Source organism: Corvus hawaiiensis, chromosome 8, assembly GCF_020740725.1.
Source record: "Corvus hawaiiensis isolate bCorHaw1 chromosome 8, bCorHaw1.pri.cur, whole genome shotgun sequence".
Taxonomy (NCBI): domain Eukaryota; kingdom Metazoa; phylum Chordata; class Aves; order Passeriformes; family Corvidae; genus Corvus; species Corvus hawaiiensis.
In genome coordinates, this window is record NC_063220.1 from 12,851,926 (window position 1) to 12,877,203 (window position 25,278).

General features: G+C 44.1%; 1 protein-coding gene across 2 annotated transcripts in view; it reads left to right on the forward strand.

The window, feature by feature from the left end:
• The first annotated feature begins 2,137 nt into the window (after positions 1-2,137).
• The window catches only part of NT5C2 (5'-nucleotidase, cytosolic II), a 60,759-nt gene continuing 37,618 nt past the window's right edge, over positions 2,138-25,278 (forward strand). Inside the window, exons 1-2 of one of the 2 annotated variants that reach the window (XM_048311173.1) lie at positions 2,138-2,208; positions 20,765-20,885. In XM_048311173.1, coding sequence (XP_048167130.1) covers positions 20,785-20,885 — 101 coding nt within the window. In that variant the 5' untranslated portion in view covers positions 2,138-2,208; positions 20,765-20,784. Of the gene's footprint in view, positions 2,209-9,556; positions 9,798-20,764; positions 20,886-25,278 lie in introns of those variants that run through there. The other variant, XM_048311174.1, reaches the window with a different exon arrangement.

A 25,278-nucleotide genomic window follows, 5' to 3' on the forward strand; every position in this document is an offset into this window, starting at 1 on the left:
GTACAATAGGCCAAGCACGGCTGAGTCAGCAAAACCCTGCCCAGCTGCGTGTCCCTGTGCCAGAGGGTGGTGGCAGAGCCTTATCACCTGGAACAGAGTAGAGGGTAATAGGAAAAGCTGAGGGAATCCTTGGGCAGATAAAGGAAGCATCATGGCAGTGGGGACAGAAGAGCTGCTGCCAGAGTGAGGGAGACATTCCCAGCCTCTGGCCACCACTGAGGGATGGGAAAGGAGACCGAATGTGCTGGTGGCTTGGCACAGCAGCATGGGCCTGGATGAGGTGGGGTAGATGGATGGCTGCCATCACCCTTGTTGCTGGCAGGGATCAACCTGAGGTGGCCAGGACCCCTCTGTGCAGCCTTTTCCAGGCCTACACGGTCAGGAAAAAACAGACAGAAAAAGGAGGCTTGTTTTGCTGGGGATGCTTGTTTTGCCCTGCACTTTTTGTGGCAGTGCTCACCCAGCATGGCACAACTGGGGGGCCACCACAGGGCAGTTTCTGCTCTGCACAATCATCCCCTCAGCCTCTCCAGCCTAATGGCCATGTCTGGAGGTGTGAGGGATGCAGTCTGTGCTCACAGTAGACTGGGATGGGCAGGCGGGACACTTCTGCCCGTTGCTGTGGTCACTGTCCCCCAAGCCCCCAGCCATCACCCCCTACCACCCCCAGCTGCACAGGGACCTCCTCACCATCCTCCTGGCAGCACATGGGGCACACACTGACCCCAGCCTTGTCCCAGTCCATGATGCAGATGTACTCCCCAAAGTATCAATGATTAATCGCATCATTGTAACCAAAGCTCTGTCTCCCTCAGCTGTCGTGGAGCTTAAAAATAAATGAACATTGTGCAGCATGGGGAGCTCATGTCAAAGTAGACTGACCTGTCTTCTAAAAGCTCCTAGCTCAAGGTACTGTAATTCAATGGCAAACTACCACAACATAGCCTCGTAACAGACTTTGAAAATGAGCATTATGTGTCACACAGCAACATTGAGGCTGACTGACAGAACTGTGGGAACTCAGGCAGGCCAGGGAGGTGCAGGGCTGGGGGTGCAGCCCCAGAGATTTTGTCCAGAGCGATGCCAGGCCCTGGAGGAAGCCATTGGGGGGGGCTGTGCAGTTGTTCTGTGAGTTGCCACATTGAATCACAGAATTGTTAGGGTTGGAACAGACCTCTGGATATCATCCAGTCCAACTCCCCTGACAAGGCAGGGTCGCCCAGACCATGTGACACAGGAATGTGTCCAGATGGGTTTTGAATATTCAGACAGGGAGACTCCATAACCTCCCTGGGCAGCCCATTCAGTGCTCTGCCACCCTCAGCGTATCGCTTTTCCTCATCAGAGAAGGTCATGGGTCTGGAGCATCTCTTATGAGGAACGGCTGAGGCCTGTTCAGCCTTGAGAAGAGGCAACTGAGACAGGACCTCATTAATGTGTATAAATATCAGAAGGGAGCGTGTCAAGATGATGGATCTAGCCTCTGCTCAGGGGTGTTGGGCAGTAGGACAAGAGGCAGTGGGCAGAAATTGATGCATGGGAAGTTCCACCTGAACATGAGGAAGACCTTCTGTACTGTGTGGGTGAACACACACTGGTACAGATTGTCCAGAGAGGCTGTGGAGTCTCCTTCCCTGGAGAAGTTCAAGAACCATCTGAGCGCAATCCTGTGCCATGTCCTCTCGGATAACTCTGCTTGAGTGGGAGGCTGGACCAGACAATCCACTGTGGTCCCTTCCAGCCTGACCCATTCTGTGATTCTGTGATTCATGTTGAGGTGGAACTTCTTGTGGTTTAGTTTATGGCCATTGCTCATCATTCTGTCACTGGACACCACTGAAAAGAGCCTGGCACCATCTCGGCACCCGCCTTTGACACATTTATATGCATTAATGACATCCCCTCTCGGTCGTCTCTTCTCCAGACCGAACAGGCCCAGCTCCCGCAGTGTTTCCTCACACGGGGAATGCTCCAGACCCCCCCATCACCCTGGCGGCCGCCGCCGGGCCCCCTGCAGCGGCTGCCGCTCCCGCACTTTGCCGACGCACCCTGGGCCCGGGCCGTGCGCCCGGCGCGGGGCTCGCACACTGCCCGCGCTCCCTGCCGGCGGGCGGGGCGGGGCGGGGCGCGGGCGGCGCCTGCGCAGTGCGGGCGGCGCGGGCGCTGCGGCAGTTGGTGCGGGGCAGTTCCACCCGAGCGTGGCGGGAGGTGAGAGCGGCCGCGGGAGCGCGGAGCGCGCGCGGGGCGGGTGCGCGCGCGGGGCGGGAGCGCGCCGGGGACCGCTGGGGCGGGTGGCGGGGGGGGCAGCGCCCCCTCCCCCGGGCGCGCGCTCCGGCGAGGGGGGTGCCGAGCCCGCGGCCGGAGCTGGGGCGGCGCGGGGAGACCCCCGGGGGCAGCGTCCGCCGTTGTCCTGCCCGGCCCTGCCCTGCCCTGCCCTGCCCCGGCAGCCGCCGCTGCCCCGTCCCGCCCCGGGCAGGGCAGCCTCCGCCGTGCCTCGGCCCCCCGAGCTGCCCCCGCCCGGAGCAGGGCGGCGATTCCGTGCCCGCTCCGCCGCCCGAGCCCCCGGCACGGGGCGTGTGAGCGGGGCCGGGGCCGGCACTCCGTGCCTCCGTTTCCGCTTTCCTTCCGCCCCACGTGGACCGGAGGGTCCCGGCGGCGCCTTCCCGCCCGCAGGTTCCCCCGGGGCGGCCGCCGCCCGGCCGGGAGAGGCGGGGAGAGGCGGCGAGCGGCGATGCTCCGTCCCTGGGCGCGGAGGGAACAGCGCGGTCCCGGGCAGCCTTGGGTCGGGGCCGGGATTCGCTGTCACCGCTCCCGCTCCGTTGCGTTTGAGTTGCTCTTGGCAGTCCGGCTGTGTCAGGCTGGAGCTGATAACCCAAAGCCCGCAGCGAGGCACCAAGTAAATAAATAAATAAAACAAACCAATGCAAGATTGCTTTGCTCGCATTTTGCTTACGCTTTTCTTCTTTTTTTTTTTTTTTAAATCCCTCCTTTCGTGCCAAAAATAATGTTGCAAAATGTATGATGGAAACAAACCTACACTGGTTCTCTGATAGACCAGATGACTTAATACGACAGTACTGCTTCTTGTAGCACAGGCAGTTTTGAAAATTCCTGGAACCACTGAGATTAAGTTTATTCCCTTGCTAGTGTTTCTAAAGGCTGCCAAGCTGGATGCTAAGGCTCCTCTTTGACGTGGTCTTGAGAACATTCCTCCCAAGCCATAATCACTCATGTTCTAAAATACTTTTTTTTAGCCCTGTAAGATTTATTGTTTGAACATCAAAGATTGCAGGATGCTCTCTAAGTAGTCACTTAGACATGTCTCCCTGTGAGTTTAGAATAACATTGTCACCAACTGAAATGTATTGATACAAATACTCATTTGTCACTAGTGATTAAAGTGAACATACGAGGATTTTTAGGTCCTTTCAGGTACCGCATGGTTTCACTGAAAACCAGAAACAAAACTCAAAACTGCATTTTGATCTTCGGTTCAAGTGCTGAATTTGCAGTTCCAGCACTGAGGAAAAATCCGGGTGTTTTACATGCAAACCGATCAGCTTAGCTCAGGAAGTCTGTCACTGTCCCTGTCAGCCCGTGTCAACCTAAACATATTTTAGAGTGGAACTGCTATTTAAAATAATCTATTGCCATTAGTCCGGAGTCCAAAAGATCGTTCAGGAACCTGCTGGTTTGATTAACAGCAGTTGGGGTTTGTTCAAGCATAGACGTGGTTTCATTATATAGCACAATACAACCTTTACTCTGTACAGCGTCATTCAAACAGATTGTATGGCAAAATGCACCACCGAACTGCATTTAGAATGCTCCATTGAATTAAGTACAATTGCAGAGAGAAACGGGGAGAAAAGCTGTAAGAATGGGAGAGATGTTTTCAGCTGAGGTTTGAAATTAGCAGCCTGTTAGTATATTTGCACTGGTAGCATTAGTGTTATATGATGATTCTGGGATATATGCTAGCGAAAATCAGATGCAGGCTGAAACTTTCCCAGGCAAATTTCCAGTTTGTAGGCAATTTTTAATCATCATAATGATGATGATAATAATACCCGTCTGGAACTGTCACTCCTTGTCATGTTTGATTCCTAATATAACTTGAAGAGAAAGCTAATAGACCCATCTTAAAAATCACTAGAAATATTTATCCTAGACTTTTTTTAACTTTCAGGGGAATGTTTGGGTTTTTTTAAAACAAAAAGCTTAGTGTGATGTTTACTGGTAAACATTGTGGGATTGTGCTTTTTGGGGGAACACTGGAAGGAGTGTTTTATTTCCTTAAAAAATATACAAGTATATTATTTTTGCATTGAAAGTAGAAGGGATGCAAACTATTAGAATACGGTGTTTAAGTGATGCCTATTGAAAAAGCAGATAGCTTTATTTAATCACATCATAACTCTTACTTGCAGTTCAGCTTAATAAAATAATGCTTGTTGAAAAGTGATAGGTGGGTGGGTGAGCTGTTGCAGCATGAGCTGTTATCTGGGGATGGCGCAGGCCGGCTGCAGAGCAGGTCTGGTGCTCCAGGACAAGCTGAGAGGGTCTGCAACCTTTGAATCCTGCAGGAATTGTAGATACTGACTTGCAAGGAAGTGCAGGAAGAAGGGCTGACCACAGCTCTTTCCCTGAAAATCTTGAGCAAGAGACAGAAGTGGGGTCATGCAGTTGCACTCAGTGAACCCATCATTTTGCGGGAATTTTAAATTAGGAAGTGCTGTGGAGTCTGGGTGGTTCAGTCCATGGAATTTGCCATTGCTTGGGCACTGGTGACAATCCTACACAAAGCAGCGTTACCACGGAGAAGCTGCTTGGCCTGGGGAAAGTGGATTAATGGTCTCCAGCCAGGCTGCAGTGGAAAGTTGTCATAGGAACATAGGAACTGGCTCGCTGTTCTGCAGGCCTGTGCCTTGTCTTTGCTCCTTTAGAAGAACACCTCAGTAACTAATCGCCTCAGATAAGAAATACTCATGCCATCCAGTGTAAAGCCATGAAGAGAGCAGGGCACTCCAGCTCTACCAAGGAGGACAGCAGGGCACAACCTGAGTGATGTGCCTTGGGATGAGCTCACTCTGCACCAGGTCACTGCCTCAGGGTGGCCCACAAACACTGGGTGTCCTGATAGAAAACAGCTGTGGCTTCTTTAGCAGGGAGAGTAATAGGAGAGAAAACTGAACAGAATGTGCCTGGGAGTGGGAGGTGGGAGCCTTGCCTGGCTCTTTGGGATGTATTTGGGATGAGATGTTTCCAAGCCAGTGCATGGGAATTCCTTACTTGTTGTCTGTACTGCATCTACTTATAAAATTTTATTTATTTATTGTCAGCAGCACAAATATAATTTGAAATGTTATTTGAAATGGCCACAATCCGGGTCTTCAAGGGTTGGCTATTCTGTGCTGAATCTTATTCTTTATGAGTATCTTTGAAGAGCACGATACAAATATTTCCTATTTTAAAATGTCTGTTTTGTGCTATTAAAGAAATTACTATGTGTCATGATTATGATGCTTGTAGCAATGAGCTGTATTTTGCTTTTAAATCATTATGACTTGTTAACTGGAATGGTTCCTAAAACCTGGAACTGTGCACTCTACACAGAGATCATGTAGATACTGATGAATTGGCTTCTTTAACACAACTGCAGAGAGAATCCAGCATATACAGTAAATAGAACTTTATGTATGGTAAATAAACCTTAAGCAACATCTGGAAAAAATTGCATAGGTCTTGAAGGTAGCCGCTGTAAGCGGTTGATAATCTAAACCTGCCTACATAAATGTAGTTGCTAAGTCTCATGCATGTGTTTGCAGGGCTAAAAAGGTGCTGGGGAGACCTGCCTGTATAAAGCCATATTAGGAGAAATATTTTTATATGGCAGTATGAGATCGAGGAGGGAGCCTGAATAATTCAACCTAAAAAACCCACAGCAGTCTGTGTTGAATCTTTACTATTACGTGAATGTGTAACAGTGTGTGCACCATACTATAAAGTCAAAAGCAGATTTGCTCTTATATCCTGGCCAGTTGGGTCCCCAGGCATAGGAGCAGTGAGTGGCTGTGTGCCAGAACTCTTAGTCCTGTCACTTTTTCAAGTCTGGTACAGCACGGTAGAAGTTAAACTTGTGGCTTGCTGTGACCTTAACTTATCATCCTCTGGGCATGAATACCTGCTGTGGGACTTAACCAGCACAGTCAGCCCTTTTTTGGCGGTTTCACTAGAGATAACATTCTGACTAAACTGGAGAGGTTGGAGACCCCACTGTGATCATCTGCATGCTTCTCTTAACACCTAAGGAAAAAAACAAGTGGGTTCTTACCCTGTGCATCATACCAGCTCAAACGGACTTAAACTCTGCAAAGGTGTGAGCCCATCAGATGTGGAGAGCAGGAGCCACAATAATGAGACACCTATAGAAATGATGCTGGGACTGAAACTTGTTGGTTTCTCTTTTGAAATTGAAGGATGTGTGGGCAGAGCTTCTATAGGTGGATGGAAGAAGAAAGAGAGGTCCAAGGAGATGTGATCCTTTGGAGATTGGAAGGTGGCTCCAAAGTTAGTGAAGTTAGTAGAAACAGATGTGTGGGAAGAATGTACTCCAGTGCAGGCTCGTGTTGTAGCCAGCCTGTAAATAAGAAGGCAGTTGTGGTCTCTATAACTACCATTCCGGCTCTTTTCACCACAAGTGATTTATTTAAAAACAAAACCTCCTTGAAGTCATTATGTGGTCTAAACTTAGCTTAATTTAGTTATAGAGTATTCACATCTCCCAGCTGCGTTTCAGATATTTTCAAAGACTTGCTATTTTGCTTATGTGCTTACATTGAACCTTGCTTGGCACAGTTGGTTCAGAGGAAGGGGTAAAACAGAGGTTTCCTGTATGTATTTCTGCAGGAGGCTCTGAAGTAGAGTGGTTTTCCACTGTTTATTTAAGAGCAGGCCTTTGGATTAGCTGGCTTTGACCCAGGCCTTGTAGCTCTCCCTGTTAACATTGGTATAATAGATAAAACACTTAAGATACATTCTCTGCTAGATTTTCAGGAAGCAACTTCTCACTGAATCTTCCAGGAAAGTACACTTCCCCAAAGTATTTTCCAGCCAGGGTGGTTCAGTTTTGGCAGTTGTGGTGGCCAGATTTGGAGTGTGAGACCTTCTGAGTGGGTCTGTGGTAGGAACAGCTGCATCCCAGCCATGTCCATTGGGTTCAGGAGGAAGCGTTTAGCTGTTTAGGCAGTGTTTGCTGCTGGAATCAGTATTCCTTATCTCCTTTGGAGAACGTTAGCTGTGGAGGGGAATCAGCTCATACTTTACTGCTTGGACTGTGGTCCTCTTGGCATTTGCATCAAATGCAGCATGTCTGGCTGTGGTGTATAACAAGAGAAACTTTCTAGTCAGCTTGTAAAGTAACCTGGAAAGGAAGTTGAATTCAAAAGACTGAAGATGGTTTAGGATAAAGCACCCAGAGTTATCTAAACTAGCTGAAATCAGCTGGTGTTTGGGTTGATTCAGTTGGTAGGGAGTTACATATAGGCACGCACAGTGAATAATTAGGAACATGAGGTCAGAGAAGAGCATGTGAATATTCTGCTCTCAGAACCCCAAAGAGGTACTGAGGTTTATGCCAGAGCTTTGTAATCATAACACGGCAATTACCAATAATAACATCTAAGAGTAAGTGCTAGTAAAGGGCAGGCAGCATAGGTAATTTTGGAAGTCAGTAAATAGAACAGTTGCAATTAAAAATAAATAATCTTTTAATGTTAATTTTGTTTGCTTTCTCTGTCTCCAAGATACCTTGTTTTTTCCCCCAAAGGAATAGCTGAACATGTTGGCAAAGATATTTCAAATGTTTCTCTCTGATCTTTTTGGATATTACAAAGCAATTCCATTCCAAAATTATGCAAAGATGTATGTGGCCTTTGAAGTCACAGGAAAGGGCTGTGAAATTTGGTCCCAAGTGTCCTGCTTAAATCATGTCCTTTCTGACACCCTATGCAGTATTCCCTGAGAGTTTTTAAGAACAGATGCCCATAATAGCTGCATAGTTGTTTCTTTTTCATTGCTTGTTCAGTTCCACTTTTATAGTGTTGTTCTCAGTGTGTTCTTTTAGGTCAGGATGAGTTCATTTCCTAAAGAAAAAAACTGATCAGTTGAACGTAATTGCAGATGTTCTGAGCATCAGTTACCTTGAGACTGACCCTGGAAACTGCTCTTCCAGTTCAGTTCCTGTAGCTTTCTCATCATTGATACCAGTGGTGGAGTGAAGCTGGAAAGAGGAATTTAGCATAGTCGGTGCACCAGTGATGTTTAAGGGCAGGTCAGCAAGACAGCCTGTTCTGAGTCTTTCAGTGTTTGGAGATGCTGCATTTCCCCATTGCTTACCTTTGTTAAAAGAAAAAAAAGGAATACAAAGCATAACCTAAAGGAAAGTACAAACACGTGAACCAAGTCTCTCTAAAGGAAGAAGTGGTCAGCAGACCACTGTATTCCACCTGTAATGAAAAGCAAGACTTCAGCAGACAGGGCTGGGTAGAGCTCTGCTAGGGAAAAAAGATGAGTGTTTTTGCCTAGAGCTATAAGTGATTCAGGTAAGTAGAGACAAACCCCATCTTCTCTACCTGGAAATGCTTGCTCTTCCCAAAAGTGTCTCTCCTAAGCAGTGACTGGTATACCAGATGATCTTCTGCTAAATCTTTTTATGTTACTTATGTGAATTTAGCCTCTAGAAGGCATTAGCTTGCCTGTACCCTTAACCACTTGGTGAGTGCAGATACAGACATCCTGAGCAGAATGTCTTGCACATGTTCTGTTGTTTATTAGAATGTTCCTTACAGTGGTGTTGAAATAGAATGATTTTATAGAGAATAAGTATATTAAAAATGTAATTCCTGGAATCATCAGCAGATGTATGTGATACTTCATGAGCAAATTTATACAAATTGGGAAGAGTTTTAGTTGCTGTCGTTTGAGATGGAGTGTTCATCTATAGCCTTCAGTAATTTGGGGACTTTTTCACTTCTGATCAAAATAATGCTGTAGTCTTTCTAAGAGCTAGTTAAAACCACATCTGCAATCTAACCTTTCCTTTTTTTTTTTTTTTTTCATATGATAAGAGATTAGGTAGGTTCTTAACCTCTTGTTTTATATGTGTTTTAACTTCTCTTTCAATATTGCACTGGCAGTTTTATGAGCCAAGGCCAAAAAACTCTGCTTGCTAAACTTGAGCAATCAGGAGGGAACAGATGATGAAAAACTAACAGTGTTTTACTCATCTACCACTCATTTTTCTTCACAGACATGTAGAGAGTAGATATTAACAAAGACAGTAATAAAATGCACTGTGAGTCCTCATAAATCGATGTGTGCTGGTGGGGTCAGGAACAAATATTGGAAAGGTTAGAACATGCAGAGAACTGTGTTCTCATGTTGTGACACTCAAAGCAAGGCTGGGAGTTTTTCAGTTGCTGATTTGAAAGCAATTAGGAGGAGGCATTTCTGTGGCTGCCCAGGAGGCTTTGTGCTGGCTGGGCGTGTGGTCAGCCCTTTTTTTTAGTGGTTGCAGTAAGTCAGGTAACACACTGAAGAAGAAGTCCTGGGTGAAGCAGGGCTATCATATTGCTCTGCTAGGGACAGGTGTTTTTAAAGGCATCTCAGAATCCAGAGGATCCAAGCTGTTTGCTCATCTGCAGCAGGACGAGACTGTGCTGTTGAATGCATCTTCAAGTCTACGTCGACAAGATACTTGAGGTTCCCTGAAGAGAGAAGTCCTGGCCAGAGGGAAGGTTCAGTGTTGGAAACTCTCATCTCAGGTTTTGGGATAACAGGGATGTGCTGATGATGCCTTCTTAGTTGTTTGTTAACGTTCTCTCACCCTTCAGGCTGGCAGGTTTCTCCCAATTTGCAGCTGATGAAGTAGATCTTCCACTTCATTGTGTTCCTTATGAGAACTGCTTATGCTGAGACAAATGCAGAGACAACACTCTGTGTCCTCCTCTGCTCCTGCCAGGGAACAGTCTCCTGTGTCAACAGGACTGATTTAACATTAAAACCTAGAGAACTGAAGGGCCTGTGGAAAGGTGACTGTTTTCCCCAAATTAACTTAGTGGGTTGTGTTTTGCTTGGGCAAGATAGTAAGAAGTTTCCAAGGAATAGAGGTTGATTCAGTTGGAAAACAGTTTAATGTAGTCTTTGGAATCACTTGATAAAGCTGAGACAGTTAGGTTATCAAAGCGAAGCCAGAAGCCCAGCAAGAGCTCAAAGTAATTGTAGATGTTCAGTTATTTTACTGATTAATTTAGTCACACAGGATGCCTAACAAAAGCTGTACAAGTTAGCAGTCTTTTGGAAGATCTTGGGTATACTGCAAATCAAGTATTCGTAAAATTAATTTACTTGTAGAGTTTCCTGTAGTGGTGCCGCTGTACTACACATCTGTCAAGATTAAATGAGATTTGGGGGCTGATAACATCTAGGTGGGGACACTATTGTGCCCTTAAGACAGATTTGTAATTTCATTTGTAATCAGGCAGACTATAATTACTATATTTGCCTCTGATTAAAAAAACAGGTCAGGAAAGTAATGAATTGTGCTCCTTATGGGGGGAAGGTTGTGGGGGGGGGAACTTCACACTGTAAGAGCACTTCAAAACACCTACAGTCTTCACGTTCCCTGATTTTCCATCTTTGTGCTTGCTCAGTTGGTAGGTCTGTGTGGCTTGTTTCGTGTTGGCAGGGAGCCGCTGCCTGCTGAGAACAGAGTGCAGGAAGGGTTTTGGGTACATGCCTTTGTGATATTCATGATGATTGCTACGTACCTGGCAGCTTCTGATTTGGGGAGAAAGAGGACTTCTGTGTGTCTCAGGGGAGGGGGTACCTGTAGGTCCTGACTAGGAGGAACACTGAGCAGGAAGAAGTTGTACCTCTGGCCTTTGTGAGCACTTCAGGAGGGTATGAGAGCCAGCCCAGGGTCGATTTTGATGAGCTGAGTCTGCATGCAGGGTGTTCTCACCTGAAAGGCTGGATCAAGTCTCCGGGAGGGCTTCTTGGAAGGGAGATGGGTAACCATTATTATGGATGAAAGCAGGAAGCCCATGAAATCTGTGTTAGGCCAGTATGTGTCTGGAGCCCTGTATGTTAGGATAGCAGAGAGTCAGGATCCTCCTCACTAAATGATTTCTGTATTTATTTTCACAGTGCCCTTTACAGCTGAGGAGTTTCATTATTTTGGTTTAGGTTTTGTGAACAAATATCAAGTTGAAAATTGGCTGAGTTCTGTGTATGAAGTCCCTGGTTTTGCTGTCTGGCATAGTTCCACAGTCATCTGGTTTTTTGAAAGATGGGTTTATTTATCAAAGATCTGTCTCTTATTGTAAGTTGTCAAAAAGAAGAGAGACCAAGTTAGTATATGAGCATTTAATAAGCTTTTTCCTTAAAGAAGCTGGGAGGAGAAGGGAATGACACTGAAAAAGAAAACTCTTAGCAGGGAAAGAAAGTTCTCACTGGTTTTGACAGAGCAGTTCTCAGAATTATTGGATTGTTTTCAGCTGTTGATCTCAGTGTTTATTTTCAATCCCTTTTTTTTAATGAAGGAGGAACCAGTGTTCCCCAGTTCTTTACTCAGCAGCACGTCCCTTGGCAAGTGTTGTGTCTAGAGCCCTGGGACTCAGGCTGACCAGCCAGTTGGCTCTCCTCACTAGGGCTGAGCAGGGAATGCTTTCTGCTGAGGCTGGAGGGAGACGTGAGTTCATGTTTCCAGCCTGCAGAGATGGTTCAGATGCTGATTCTGCTGTCACATCTGTTTGTGTAGCCCATAAATGTGTAGAGAGGGCCCATCCTGCAGGGAAGAGGGTTCAAGTGTCTCTAAAAAAATCATCCTTCTTCTTTGTAAAGACTAAAAAAAAGCTAGAATGAAGTTTCAGTATCTTTGCTTTTCCTATAAAATATTAATGAAGCAGGGATGTGATCTTCAGAGGCAAGAGGGTTTTTTTTACCAGTAAGCTCAGTCAGTAAGGAAAGACAATTAAAATGTCCTCCCTCACCTTCCGTGTTCAGAAGATAAAGTGAACTTTTGGCTGTTTGCATTATCCAAGCTGTCCTGGTTGCATGCTCTCAGAATGACTGTGCCACTGAGCCCAGCTGTGCATCTCAAATACTTTGTCAGTTGCTACCACGCTTCTGGAAAGGCCTGTTATGTCTGCATTTGCTTCCCGAAACACAGTGGAATCTAATGAAAAGCATCATTGTTTTGAAACACCCTGATCTGCTGCCAAAAGAGCTACTGTTGTATAATCCTTAATAGCAGGTTAGAGTGGCAGTTGCTCCTCGGTTTGAAATTGGTATGTGGCAGGATGGCTTCCCAGTTCTCTCTCTGGGGATGGCACGTCTCATCTTGTTCTTCCCTTTGGATCTGTGACTCACACGGTGTTCAGCTGTCCTGAGTTGGGAATAGACCCGAGAACAGGCTTGAACATCAGTGGTGCTACTTAGGGGTGACAACCTGAAGGGAAGAGAAACTGGCAGTCTCCCTTGAGAATGAGGAGCAATGCTCTGTCTGCTGAGTACCAGGGATTACATTTGTCTCTTCTTGCCAGCACATTGTTCTGATGTTAAAAAAAAAGAGTGGGAATAAAAAAAATTATCTTGACTTTCATTTCTGATTTGCAGAACTCAGTGTGTTCACTTCCATGCTGACATTTCTGCCTTTTGTGATCTTTATGTTAACCTGCAGCTTGGCTGGCATGCTGTCAGGCTTCATCTGTGTAGCAAAGATAATATTTGCAGGTACCATTCAAACATTGAGTTCCTGCTGTGGTGGGCATTGGCATCAAACAAACCACCCAATTTTCAGCTAAAGCAAATCTACGAGAACTCTGATAAATATTTTTTAATAAATAGACTATAAATAATTTCTATAGGGTGGACTGTATTACAGCAAATGGGTCAAATTCATCTCTAGTTTTTAATCTTTCAAGACTCTGGGCAACTAGAACAATTGCTTACGGGAAAAACAATGTGAGTAAAGTATTTGAATTATGTTATGTGTTTCTTACTGGAATTTAACAGCTGGAAACAAAAGGCAGTGAGAACATCTTCATAGCCAGGTCCATGCTTGCCTTTGGCAGGCGCTCCGTTGGAGAGCAGTTTGGGAACCTCTGTGGCAGAGGCTGCCGCAGGCTGCTGAAGGCCTTTTCCCAGGGAAGTGAGTTTCCCAGGGCGACCAGGGTGCACAGTTTATGTTGGTGTTGGCTCAGAAGAGCTTTCATTTATCCATTCACCTTCTGTCCATGTGAAACCACTCTCTGGAGGTTTCTTTTGAATATTGGTTGTGCCTCAGCCTCATATCCACTGAGACACTGGGGTGTAAGGTGAGGAAGAGTCGCCTGAGGCATGATACTCAGTTTGATTGCCCTGCTGTATAGCTCAGACCATTTGACTTTTCTGCATTAATTCTTGACTCTGTGAAAAAAAGGCTGATTGAAACACCCACACACTTTATTTAGAGACCTCTGATGATGGAAAAAGTATTTCAGAAATTTGTTGTTTTGAAGTTAACTGTCCTCTTTGTTAATATTTTTTGTTTTGGTTGATTTATTTAACTTCCCGTCACGGGGCTTGTTCTGTCATTGCTAGACTGAGAGCCCTCCACAGTCAGGCTGCTTGCCTGTGTGCTAATGCTTCTAGACCATTTTCAAATCGCCTGCAGAGCTACTCTCTGTACACTGGCAGCCTTCCACTCCAGCCTTACTCTCTCTCATAGCATTATTCCTTTCTCAGTATAATCAGTGTCATTCTGAATGGGGACAGCTGGCTGAAGACAGTTTTCCAGCAGAGTTTGTGTCAGTGACAGAGAGAGACATGGAGTCCTGCTTGGTAGACTTGTACATCCAAGGATCACATTTGACCTGCAGTTGCAGCATTTCTTTGAGAGCTCATGTTTGCTAATTCTTCTCTGTGGCATAGCTCTTGTGCTTCTGGGTCAAGTCTCACATTCCTTAAGTATGGTCCTCCTCCTTTTTTTCTAGTGCTGGGAGAATGGGGCACACCAGAGTTAGAGAAGTGGAGAAATAGCATTACCCCAAACAAACTCTCTGTAAGAAGCAGTAAATTGGAAATAACTAAAATGGTAGTTCTGGAAGAGACAGTGAGAAGCATGAGCTACATGGAATGTAGAAAATATGCTGATTAGCTCACTGGAGAAGGGAGTTCATGTTTCAAGGCATTAAATTCATTTGCAGATAGATGAGGAGAATGGGTGGTCTCATGGTACTTAGAAAGGGTCAGATTTGAGGTTTGCTCCTCACAGAGCTGCACTGCAGAGTTCATTGTTTTCCAAATTCTATTCTAACCATCCATAAAATTGATGATAATTAAATAATACATAATATATTTTAATGAACTAGTGCTTCTTGGAATTCCTGAAAGAAGAGAAGTCCTTGGATAGAAATGGATCGACACATGAAGAAACTCACATTTGTGGGTTTTAATGTGTCTAATGCATTTGGATCCTGGAGTATTGCTGGAGCTCTAGGGACTGCACAGCCACTCTGTGGGTATGGTTGTCAGTAGAAATAGTCTGATTAAAAAATCCATGTAAAATAAGCAGGGTTTTGTTAAATTCATTTTACAACGTATTTGATACCTAGACATTACTTTAGCATCTGGCTTTAAGACAGAGATAAATTCAGCCTGAAATTAGATCAAATCCTGTAATAAATGGCATGAGTAGAATTCTCCTTTCTTATATCTTACCCATTCAGAAATAGCCCATGAGTTACCATTGTCTGTCAGTCAGACCATAGTCAAATGAACATATGACTGGGAATGCTTTACCAATTTCACTAGAAGCACGCTCTTGGAAAAAGCAGCTTCATGATGTAAGCACTCTGATGGTGTCTGAGAGTAACTGCTACCCCCTTCCTGTCAGAAGAGTCAGAGCCAGTGTCAGAGATTGCAGGCTTGAAGCTAGGACGGTTAGTATTATCCACGGAGCAAGGAGAGTGTTACCAATCTAATGTAATCCTGTGGATCTTTGGACCCCACAAGTGGCACCTGCAAGCTCACTACATGTCTGTGGTTAACCTTAACAGTTCTTAACAGCAGCTCTCTACTTCTTTAATACCCTGTAATCAGTATACAGAATTATCCTGCTTAAAGCCAACCTCAATTACCATGAGGTGAGAGTACACTTTCAAGTGTCTCTTGGAAGTAGTTTACTATTCTAATGTGAAGAATGTGTTTTGCCCTTCCTCCCATCATGAACGTGAAGCCTTGCTGTCAGAGAGGCAGCCACACAGAAGTGGAAGATCTTCAAGTGAAGAACTTAACTTTAGGCAGAAAGAGGGGGAAAAAAAGAGTCAGATTTCTGGTTTAGGTCATTTACAAGCATCACTGCTTATCTCTCAAGTCATGGACAGAGTAATTTTCCAAAAGCATCACTAATTAAAAGCACCTTTTGGAAACAGTTTGCTTTTGGCCATCAAGCAGAAGTGCTGGCAGTAAAAGACAAGAGTGGTTTGAATTGTCATCCCAGGGCTGTGGGGGAGAGGGAAGGAGCTATGTGAACTTACGGAGCTAGTGTGTAGGGCTGCAAGTCAGAATAAAATCAGAGTGTCATTTGGCATCCATGCAATCCCTGTGTCTGAGCCCATCAGAAGCCTGCTGCTCTGTGGCTTCTGTCACGCAGAAGTACAGGCTGACCTCTCTGTGTCTGCCAGTTGATGCTGAGTATTGAAATTTGAATTTGTGTAAAAGTATACTGTGCTAGGAACATGCAGTGTATCTCCGATTCATCCTGACAGTGCTAGGAACTCAGACTGACTTTTAGCACAGGGACTGAGGAATTAGTACTTCTGCATTTGATTCCCACTTGCTCGTGTTATTAACTTCTCTGTGCCTTGCTATCCTTAGCTGACAAAATGGGGACAGCACTTCTGCTGCCCGTAAATGTGTTATGTGAACGGGAGTTGGTGAAGTGCTTTGGGATTGCAGGTATGAGAACGGCACTTCTGGTGAGGCCAGGAGCCTGCCCAGCCCCTGCTCGCACAGTGGCACTGGGAGGTGCCATTGAGGGGGATGACACAGTCCTGGCTGTTTTCCACTGTCCATCCCAGAGGACAGGAGGCATGATGCTAACCTGAGTGGATTTCACCTCCTCCGGTGCTAGCTGTCCCAAATGTCTAGCCTGAACAAGGTGCAAGCTACTTCTGCCCTCAGTGGAGGGAGCGGAATGCACCTGGAAAGTGAGTCACTTGCTTTTTTTAACCACCCTTACATGGACAGTCCTCTAAGCTGCAGAAAAGATTGCTTTTCCCCTCCCCTGCTCTATTTGTGAGGCCACATCCTGACCCAGACCAGGAATTTGACGCTAATCATGAGCAAGCCAACTCTATTCCTGCTCCCTTTGCTTTTTCCAGTCTTCAGGATTTTAGGATGGTTCGCTTCTCCCTTGCTGAGACCCCGCAAGGCACTTTGAGATGGAGCACTGCTGCAGCAGGGAGCCAGGAGATGCTCTAGGCTCGGCAAGGGCGTAACAAGGCTCGTCTGTACTCCCACAGCCTCTGACTAGACACAAAGCTCTTAAGTAGCGAACATTGGGTGTGATGATTCTCTCTCTTCGCTTTCCACTGTGCACGTACGTGTGTGGGCTGTGCTGCCAAGGTATTAATGATTCTTGAGGCAGAACATGTGAGAAGAGGCAGATGTAGTGCACGGTGAGTCAGTGTGAGTACGCTACAACCTTGGCATAGGTTAGGGATGCTTTTGTTTTCGGCTGTATAAGCTCTCGGAGAATATCCTGGAAACAGCGGGATTGTCACCAGAGTTTTGTTCATCTCTGTGTTTTAGTGTGTGTGCCTCTGATTTGACATTGCATCATCAAAGTGTCGAGATGAGCTCAGAAAAAAAAAAAAGGCAGTCAGTGCATTTAGCATGAACATGTCAGGTGTTATCAGATGCAGAAATTTCTAAATATTTGCTGACCAAAAAAGATTTAAAAAGTAATAGTAAAACTTGAAGAGAAATGTTTCAGAACATTTTATTTAATTTATATGAGTATTTGAAAACAATACACTATGGATAATACTTGAAATCATCCAAAATCTGACAAATGGACTTAATTCAAAATATAAAAATCTCACATTCTTTTGAACCAAGACATATGTGCTGGGCAACAACTCTGTATCAAAGCTTTGCAGCTGAGATTTAAATACCTTTTCAAAAGGAACCATGTACTATAAATGCTATCGGATTCTTAATTAAGACAGCACAAGCAAGGAGCATGTTTGCAATAAATTATGGGGATGTGTTCTGACATGCTTTATCTATGTAAAGATTTCTATTTTTATGTGAAGCTATTTACAGATTATTGATTTCAAAAATAGATTTGTAACTAAAGAAAGATGCATCATATTTCAGTTGCTTGGAGTTGAGAATCTTGCCTGGCTGTCTGCCTGCTCTCTTAGATGTTTATTCCTGTGGCTTACAAGTGTATGGAGTGATTCTGTCCTTCTTATTTTTCTCCCTTTATTTGGAAGAAGGAATTTGTATTCAGGGACCAGGTCCCAGGTTTCTTACCCTCGCAAGCAGGCTGATTTTTATGCCTTTGAAGCACAGAATAATTTCATTGAGGTCCTTGAGGCTTTTTGTGTGAGTAAGACTTTTGGGTGGTGAAGATCCCTCTCAATATATTTTGTCAGTTGTCACTGTTTTGTTTCAGGGCAGCAAGCTGTTGTCACAGTGTCAGTGGAGCCTGCTAAGCTGTAAGCCTGCCTTGGAGTACGTGTAATAGAAACCTTCAGCGTAATTTTTTGTTACTTAATGCTGTGTGAACATTAAAAGAAATATTTAAATAAATCAGAGCAAAGCCGGAAGGTAGAAGTAATATTTTTCATTAGAGGAACCTTTAGAATTTGAAAACTCATGCAAGTTTGTGTACCCAAGAGCCTGTCTATTTTTTCCAGCCATGCCAGTTGGTCTAATAAAAGATACTGCCTCTGTCTACAAACCTTGTCCTGCCTGCAAACTCTGTTCATTGCATCTACGGCAAAATACTGCTGGATTATTAAAATAATTCAGGGCTTCTTTGCTTGATTATGGAAACTCACATTTTTGTGGTTTCCTCAAGTCTCAGCTTTTTGAATCCCAAGACGCAGACACAAAATGATGCTGTCTGGTTTCATCACATAGGAGCTCAAACTGCTTCACTGATTCCTCATTTTAGAATGCATATTATAAAGGTAGCCTGCTAGAATTCTTCTGCCATCTGGATTTTAGGGTATTTTGTAGGATACTATTGGTGTATACTATCAGCTGTCTGGCGTGGATGGCCTCTGGAAGCAGTCCTGTCTTAGTACCTGTGTCAGCATCTGATGTGGTGTTGTGGTGATGGGATGCAGAAGAAATGGGAAGAAGAGGCTGGCAGAACAGGAAGTCTGGCATGGGCTGTGGGTGTAAATCTTCAAATCTTGCTACGTGTCTGGCTGGGTAAGCAGAGTGGTGTACCCCTTCTAAACAGCAGGAAGCTTGGATTTGAACTTGTTTGGAAGACCTGGACCCAGAGCTGTCTAACGATCCTAAGGCCAGCCATGCAACGGTTTTTTCAGAGCTGTTTAATGTGCCTTTTAGAGCCCTTCAATGAGCACGTCTCTCGGATCCGAATCTAAGAGCTCTAGGCTAGTAGCTTTAAAATAGACCAAGGTGGTGATGATCTGGACCATCTTGAAATATCCATGGGGTAGATGCTTTTCCACCCTCAGAGAGCACAAGCCCTTTCTGTAGTTTGCAGTCTTAGGGTCTTACCAGATCACTCCCTCTGCTGCATGTCTTGGCTGAGTCTGTCACCCTTGCAGGGACACTGCTCCTCTCCCGAGCAGCCCTTGCTGTCCCCGAGGAGCCTTGCTGCAGGCAGTGCCCTGCCTTCCAAGTGAAATGGGAACAGGTCGGTGCTTGAGGGGTGTTAAGTTCTGTGTCCTATGCTGCCTCCTGTCTGCCTTTGGGCACGGCTTAAATAGATAGCTGGTAATTACTTGTAAAGCCCTTAGTGGCTGTGGCTGGGGCTATTTTGGAAGCTGATTCTCCCTGCATGCCCTGTTGTGGAAGTTGTGGCTGGCTGGAATGGCCCGTCGCCCTCTCGCTGTGGTGACCTCCTCTCCTGGGTGTGTTGCAGGGAGTTCAGGGGGAGAGCTCTCAGCAATGGCATGCGGTCTCTTGGGCTGCCTGCCAGGGCCTGAATTTGGTGACCTTTAGGATGTGGCAGAAGATGCATTTGTAAACCTTGGTTATAATAACTGGGAGACAAGCAGAGAATGCTGGAGGAGGAGGAGGAACGTATTTTTTACAGACAAGCTGTTGGCTCTCTGTTTGATGTTTATGACCAGCAGCTAGTAGGTAAATATACTGAGAAGTGCTGTGACAATTGGAACTGTTGCTCTTTAATAAAATTTTAAATGGAAAAATTATACAGATTTCCTTGAGGAGCATGTGTGCGATGCTGAGAGCGCTGTGACTTCTAACGCTGGATGGAACACTTGCTCTCTGCTTTGCTGGAATCATTAAATTCCCTTCTGTAAAATGAGTGCAGTCATATTTTAGAGGTGTCCAGATGTAGTTGCTGTGTCACTACCCATGTAGTTTGCGGGTGGATTTGTTTCTTTTAAGAAGAACAAACAAGCCAAGGCCAGCAGTCCAGCAGTTGTGTGGGTTACACAAGAATGTGGTTTCATGTAATACCTAATTTGGTATCACTGTGGGTTGTGTCTCCCACCATGTTCTCCACACCACCTCTAATGGCAGCGTTGTGGCAGGTTGAGCTGGGTTCATCCTGGGTTCAGCTGACCAGTGGAGAACTGCTCAGCCTTTCCTCACCTTTGGTCAGTTGGTTTTGATAGGTGAGGACTTGGACTGGTGATCTGAACTGACCCACCATAGCTTCATCACCCCCACCTGGTGCCACAGAATGCAGCGGGACATGTGTCTGGCTGGAGGAGCAGGCGAGCAGGATTGCCCCACCGTGCTAATAACAAAATTGGGAAAGGTGCCCCTCTTTCCTCACTGCAGGGCCTTCCTGATGAGAAGGACTGTCTGTGGTTTGGTTGTGGCAGCCAGCACTTGAGAAGGGGTGCTCAAGTTTGTGAAGATCTGCTGGTGAATATTTGCATCGCTCATGTTACAGGTTTGCAGCGTGTTCTTGCTCTGCCTGAATGTGTCTGACCTGCAGAGGACAAAGGATCATCTTTCTACTTTCCTTCCAATTGTTTCTGCTAATTTAGCATCAGTTTGAAGCTTTGTCTTTGCTTAGAGATCAAATGGCCAGGGACAAGGCTCTTTGTTTTCACTCTGTGGTAAAAATGGCAAGGTCAGTCCCAGTGGGGATTGTAGGGTTTACACTGCTGAATTTATCTCATGTATTGAGGGTAGGTTTTCCATCACCTACAGCTAATGCATATTGATAACTCTAGCATCAAAAAATACCCTTTTTCAGCAATGAAAACAAGGTCTCTGTTTGTAATGGCATTTTCACCTCAGTGGATAGAAATATCTTTGCAGCCATGTAGAACAGCCTTCCCAGCTCTCTGTTTCAACATCTCAAAGAGCAGCATCTTACTTAACCTGCAAACTCAGATCATTCCACTGGTACTTTGCAAGACTTCCTGAGTGGCACAGGAGTTCCATCATACCAGGAAAGAGGCAACTTTCTGGTGAAACAAACCTTGAACTTAAGCAAGCTTTTCTTTTCTATCTCTGTCTCTTTCAGAAATAAGTAAGCCTTTGAAGATGACAACTTCATGGAGCGACCGACTCCAGAATGCAGCAGATCTCCCTGCAAACATGGATGGGCATGCTCTGAAAAAGTACCGCCGGGAAGCCTATCACCGGTAAGCTGTCCGTGCAGCTCCAAAACCAAGCATAACCCCCACATTTCTTGGTTTATTTTGTTTTTGCTTGTTGGTAAAACATGAAGGTTGTTCTTACCTTCCTTGTAGAAGTGTTGGTAGAAGAGAGCTTAGAAGATGGCACAGTATTGGCCTGCAGGAGTTTGCAAACAGCTGAGTTGAGATACATGTACTAGAGCAAGAGAGGATATGCTTCTTAATGCAGTCAAGAGATTAATCAAAGTCACATTTTGGATAGAAGCTTTCAAGTCAATAAATACTCAGTGGCAGGGGTTTTATAATAATTATTGCAGTGCACGCTGGGAAAGCAGAGCCTCAGACACTGGAATGCACAAATACAAAAAAGGAGGAAATCAAGTGGGATCTAGTGTGATTAATTGTGTGACCACAGGAGCACACAGGAGCACTAGGCAAGGGCCCAGCCTTTTCACTGATAGGTGTATCTAAAACCACCTTTGCTGTAAAACAATTACAGTAAGTGAAGAAGATAGAGTTCAAAATAAAAGGAATGTTATCACTCTTACTTTATAGTTTGGGAATCAAAGTGCAGGCACTAGGTTGTTTTTACAAGATCCCATTGGAGGTTTGGTTGAGCCAAGAATTTAGTCTAGAGCTCTCAAGGTTCCAAGCATAGAGCATAAAAGACGGATGAAGTCTGTATCCTTACCAGATGTCTGGACTGTTACAGAGTTAAAAACAACAGCATCTAGTAATTGTCAGTATTCTGTTTGTGGGAGGTGTATCTTCAAAGTTTAGCTTGGTTATTTTGAGAAGTCATACAGTGTGATGATCAGAGGATATTCAGCAGAAGGGGAAATGTATGTCTGATGTAGAAACAGAAAAAGAAGTCAAGTTTCTCAACCTCATGCTTAAATGCCACGTTGCATTTGTGATTCACATTGGTGGTATTTCTGGGGAAGTGCTTTGGAAGTGTTAGATATCTTTTGATTCTCCAAATGGAATCTAATTTGAGAAAAACGCCTTAGTGCATCATATGATAGGCCAGGTTGTCCAAGTTGCAGTGTCCAGGGCTAAGTCATGGATCCTGTGATGTGTTTCCAAAGCTTTCCAATTTCCAATGAATATGTTTGAGCAACATGTCTTAAGTGGTGGCATTATTTGAATCTCTCTGTCAGCTGGTTTGTCAGATATGGAAGCATTTAATGAATGCAACTATATATAGCATGTAAAAAGAGAGGGATTTTATACCATTCCCTTCAAAAATCTTCACCTTGTTGCAGTCATTGACAGGTTTACCTTTGTGTCATAAATTTACTTAAAACTTCAGCTGTGTTAATCCTGATTCAGGCTGATGGAAATCAAGTCAGAGTAATGCTTATATTTTTTTTCTAAGTATTTCCTTAACATTTGTTATGGTTAAGTGCTGACAGTTTGCTAGATGTTGTACAGGATCCAAAGGAAGTCGTGCTTGTCTTTAAGAGCTCATACATTCAAGTTCTCATCATGTTTACCCTTACTTGTGTAAGAAATCCTTACTTTCAGAAAGAATTTCCTTATGGAAGAGGAGAGTGCAGTCATATAAAGGGGGGTTTCCCACTAGGAGCTGGGATCTGGTAGTCCAAAATAAGTCTGGTAAAGTTTAAGTACCTGTTTTTAGAATCTAGAAATGTCTTATACAAAACGTACTGAGCAGAAATGCTGCTACCATCTCAGATTTTCATGGAAAGCACAACATAGGAAATACATTAAGGGGAGGCACATTTTTGTTTTGGAATTGCTATCCTCTTTCAAGGAGAGAGAGAGAGGGAGGGAATGGGAGAGAATGAGAGAACCTGATGCCAAGACTGTAGTATAAATCTGTGCTATTAATGGCTTTGGTATACCAGTTTCATGGGAGTTATTTTGATAATCCAGTATTGTGAGAATCTGAAACAACCTTGTTCCAGAGGCAGTGTTGTCAGATTTCTATTTCTGGTGCTTTTCGTGGTCACAGTGTTAACAGATGTGATGTTACTTTAAAAAGTGCAAACTTAACACGATAGAGTATGACTGAAGTTATTTCCCCTTGGTGTTTGATATTATATTTTTTAGTGTTTTATTAATGCTTCAGGTGCAGAATATGTGTGCTGGTCACTGCCATGAGCTGTAGGATGTAAATTTGTTTCACTAGGGTCCAGGTATGCTCTGACTCTTGGATATTGCTGAAGCACTGCAAATTTTGTGAAAAAGAGAAATAGAAAATACAAGGTCTGATTGTCAAGGTTATTTTCTTTCTCTTTCTTATTTTTCTTCTCTTTGTTTTCTTTCAGTCTTTTTTTCTCTTTTTTTTTTCTTACTCCAGCGACTAAATGAAAAATCCTTGAAAACATGAATCTAAAGTGACTTAGAAACAAAACCAGTAAGAGCCCTGAATTTAAACCTTTTACTTTTTTGTTACCTTAAAGCCAGCCAAAGCTATTTTATGGGCCCAATCTGAAAGGCTGGAGGAGCTTGGCAGCTGCACCACATTTACAGATGAGCGTAAGTGGGACTAGTTTTTGTAACCTATGTTGAAAGCCTAGTTGAGCTCAAAGTCATTCCTTGGGATTTTCTAAATGCTGCTAGTAATGCCTAGTTTTCTGAAGTGTGAAATCTAAAAAACTTGTTTCACTGTTTGTTTGCTTCATGCTTACTGAAATACCAGTGGAGATACCTAGACCAATCAATTTAACATTCTCGTTCTCATGAGGTACACCAGATTGGATATGCTTGAATTGTAAATGAATTCAGATGAAATAAGGGGAAAAGTTTCCAAAAGCAGAATAGTTTACCTTAAAAAAGATATATAAATGTTCTTGTGGCCATGAAACTTTAAAAAACATTTTTTAAAATTATCTCTGAAGATGCCATTCTAATAGTCATAATTTACTGTAGTCATTCTTACTTAGAATGTGTTTTTTCAGGTGCTGCACTTCTAATTGTATCGTAATTGATGGATGGATGTTCAACATATAATAATTGTTGGCAGAAGTCCCAGTTGAGACTGGTTTAACTGGTGTAGTGCATACTGACTCAGAGTATGATGACTATATCGTAATCATATCTGGATTGTCTTGCCATGGGCAAGACATGGGCAAGAATGTTCAGAATCAAATTTTTATAGCTATAGAATCAGAAAAATCTGTTGGGTTGGAGAAGTGGTGGGGTTTTATCTTCAGGGTATTTCTGACAGCTTTAATGGAAGCTCTTCGTTAGCTGGTGTTGCTGTCAGACCTTGTTGCTCAACACTGCTGGCACCTGTCGGAGGTGAGGTCTGAAGATGAATTAATATACAAGCTACATGTTACTCATTCTCTAGCAGAGGTCACTGGTAAGAGGATCCTGCATTACTGTGCTATTGGCAGCACACATTTTAATTTGGAGATAAAATGGCTGTGTAGTTCTTGGGAGGCTTTCCTTGGTGTGTGTGGTTGTGAGGCCACCTCCCTCGTGTGCTGCTTGTTGACTTTTCCGGGTAGAGGATAATCACTAGATCATTTGTTCTGGAGGAGTACTGTCATTTAATGTGATTGTAATTAGGCAAGAACTAGGCTGACTCTGAGCCACCAAATTGCCCTAGCGTCTATTTTTTAACTTGGAGTGAGCACTTCTAGGCACCCTCTGGATTATCTCACATAGCTCTTTAGGGTTTAAATAGCAACCACATCTAGTTAAAGCAAATAATGGAAAAAGTTGGTGTTCCATCCACTCTTGTTACTGACAGTTACCAAGATCCCGGAAACAGGTATTTGCACTTATATTTATTTATCTGTGGTTTTGGCTTAACAGAGCAGTAAGGCTGAAATGGCCTTTTTGTTAAACATACTGGCTTTGGGATGCTTCTGCCATTTTGCATCAGAATAATTTGAGACTTCTCATCCTGAATGTGGGGTTTCTGTTGTTGTTTTAATTGTTGGGCTTTTTTCTTGCTCTCTTGTTTACTGGCTAGTGCAGGGCATGTGGCATCATGATTCCTAATCCTAATTCTCCTGCTGACTGCTGATAGAGTATTGAATAAGTTGCTTCATAGTTTTGTACTTCGATTTGCTTTCAGAGCACCTTATGGTGGTGATATAAGTGATTTTAGCTGTTACTTTACACTGAGATCCTGGGTTAAAAAATTGTATATACTTCAATAATGACAAAGCAAAAGGATTGCCAATTGGTTGTTTTGATTTCATGGATTAAAGATGTACTTTAGCTTGTTCAAATTTGTAGACTTTGGGCTATTCACTGCTAATCTTGTTTCTTTGCTTTATTGTTACTGGATCATCAGTGATTGCAAACAGGTGGAAGTGTTGTATAAACAAGGCTGTGAGACTAGAAACTGTTCATCTGTTTGGGTGGCTATATTTAAAGTCGCTTCAAAATGGTCAGTTCATTGTGGTGGAAAATT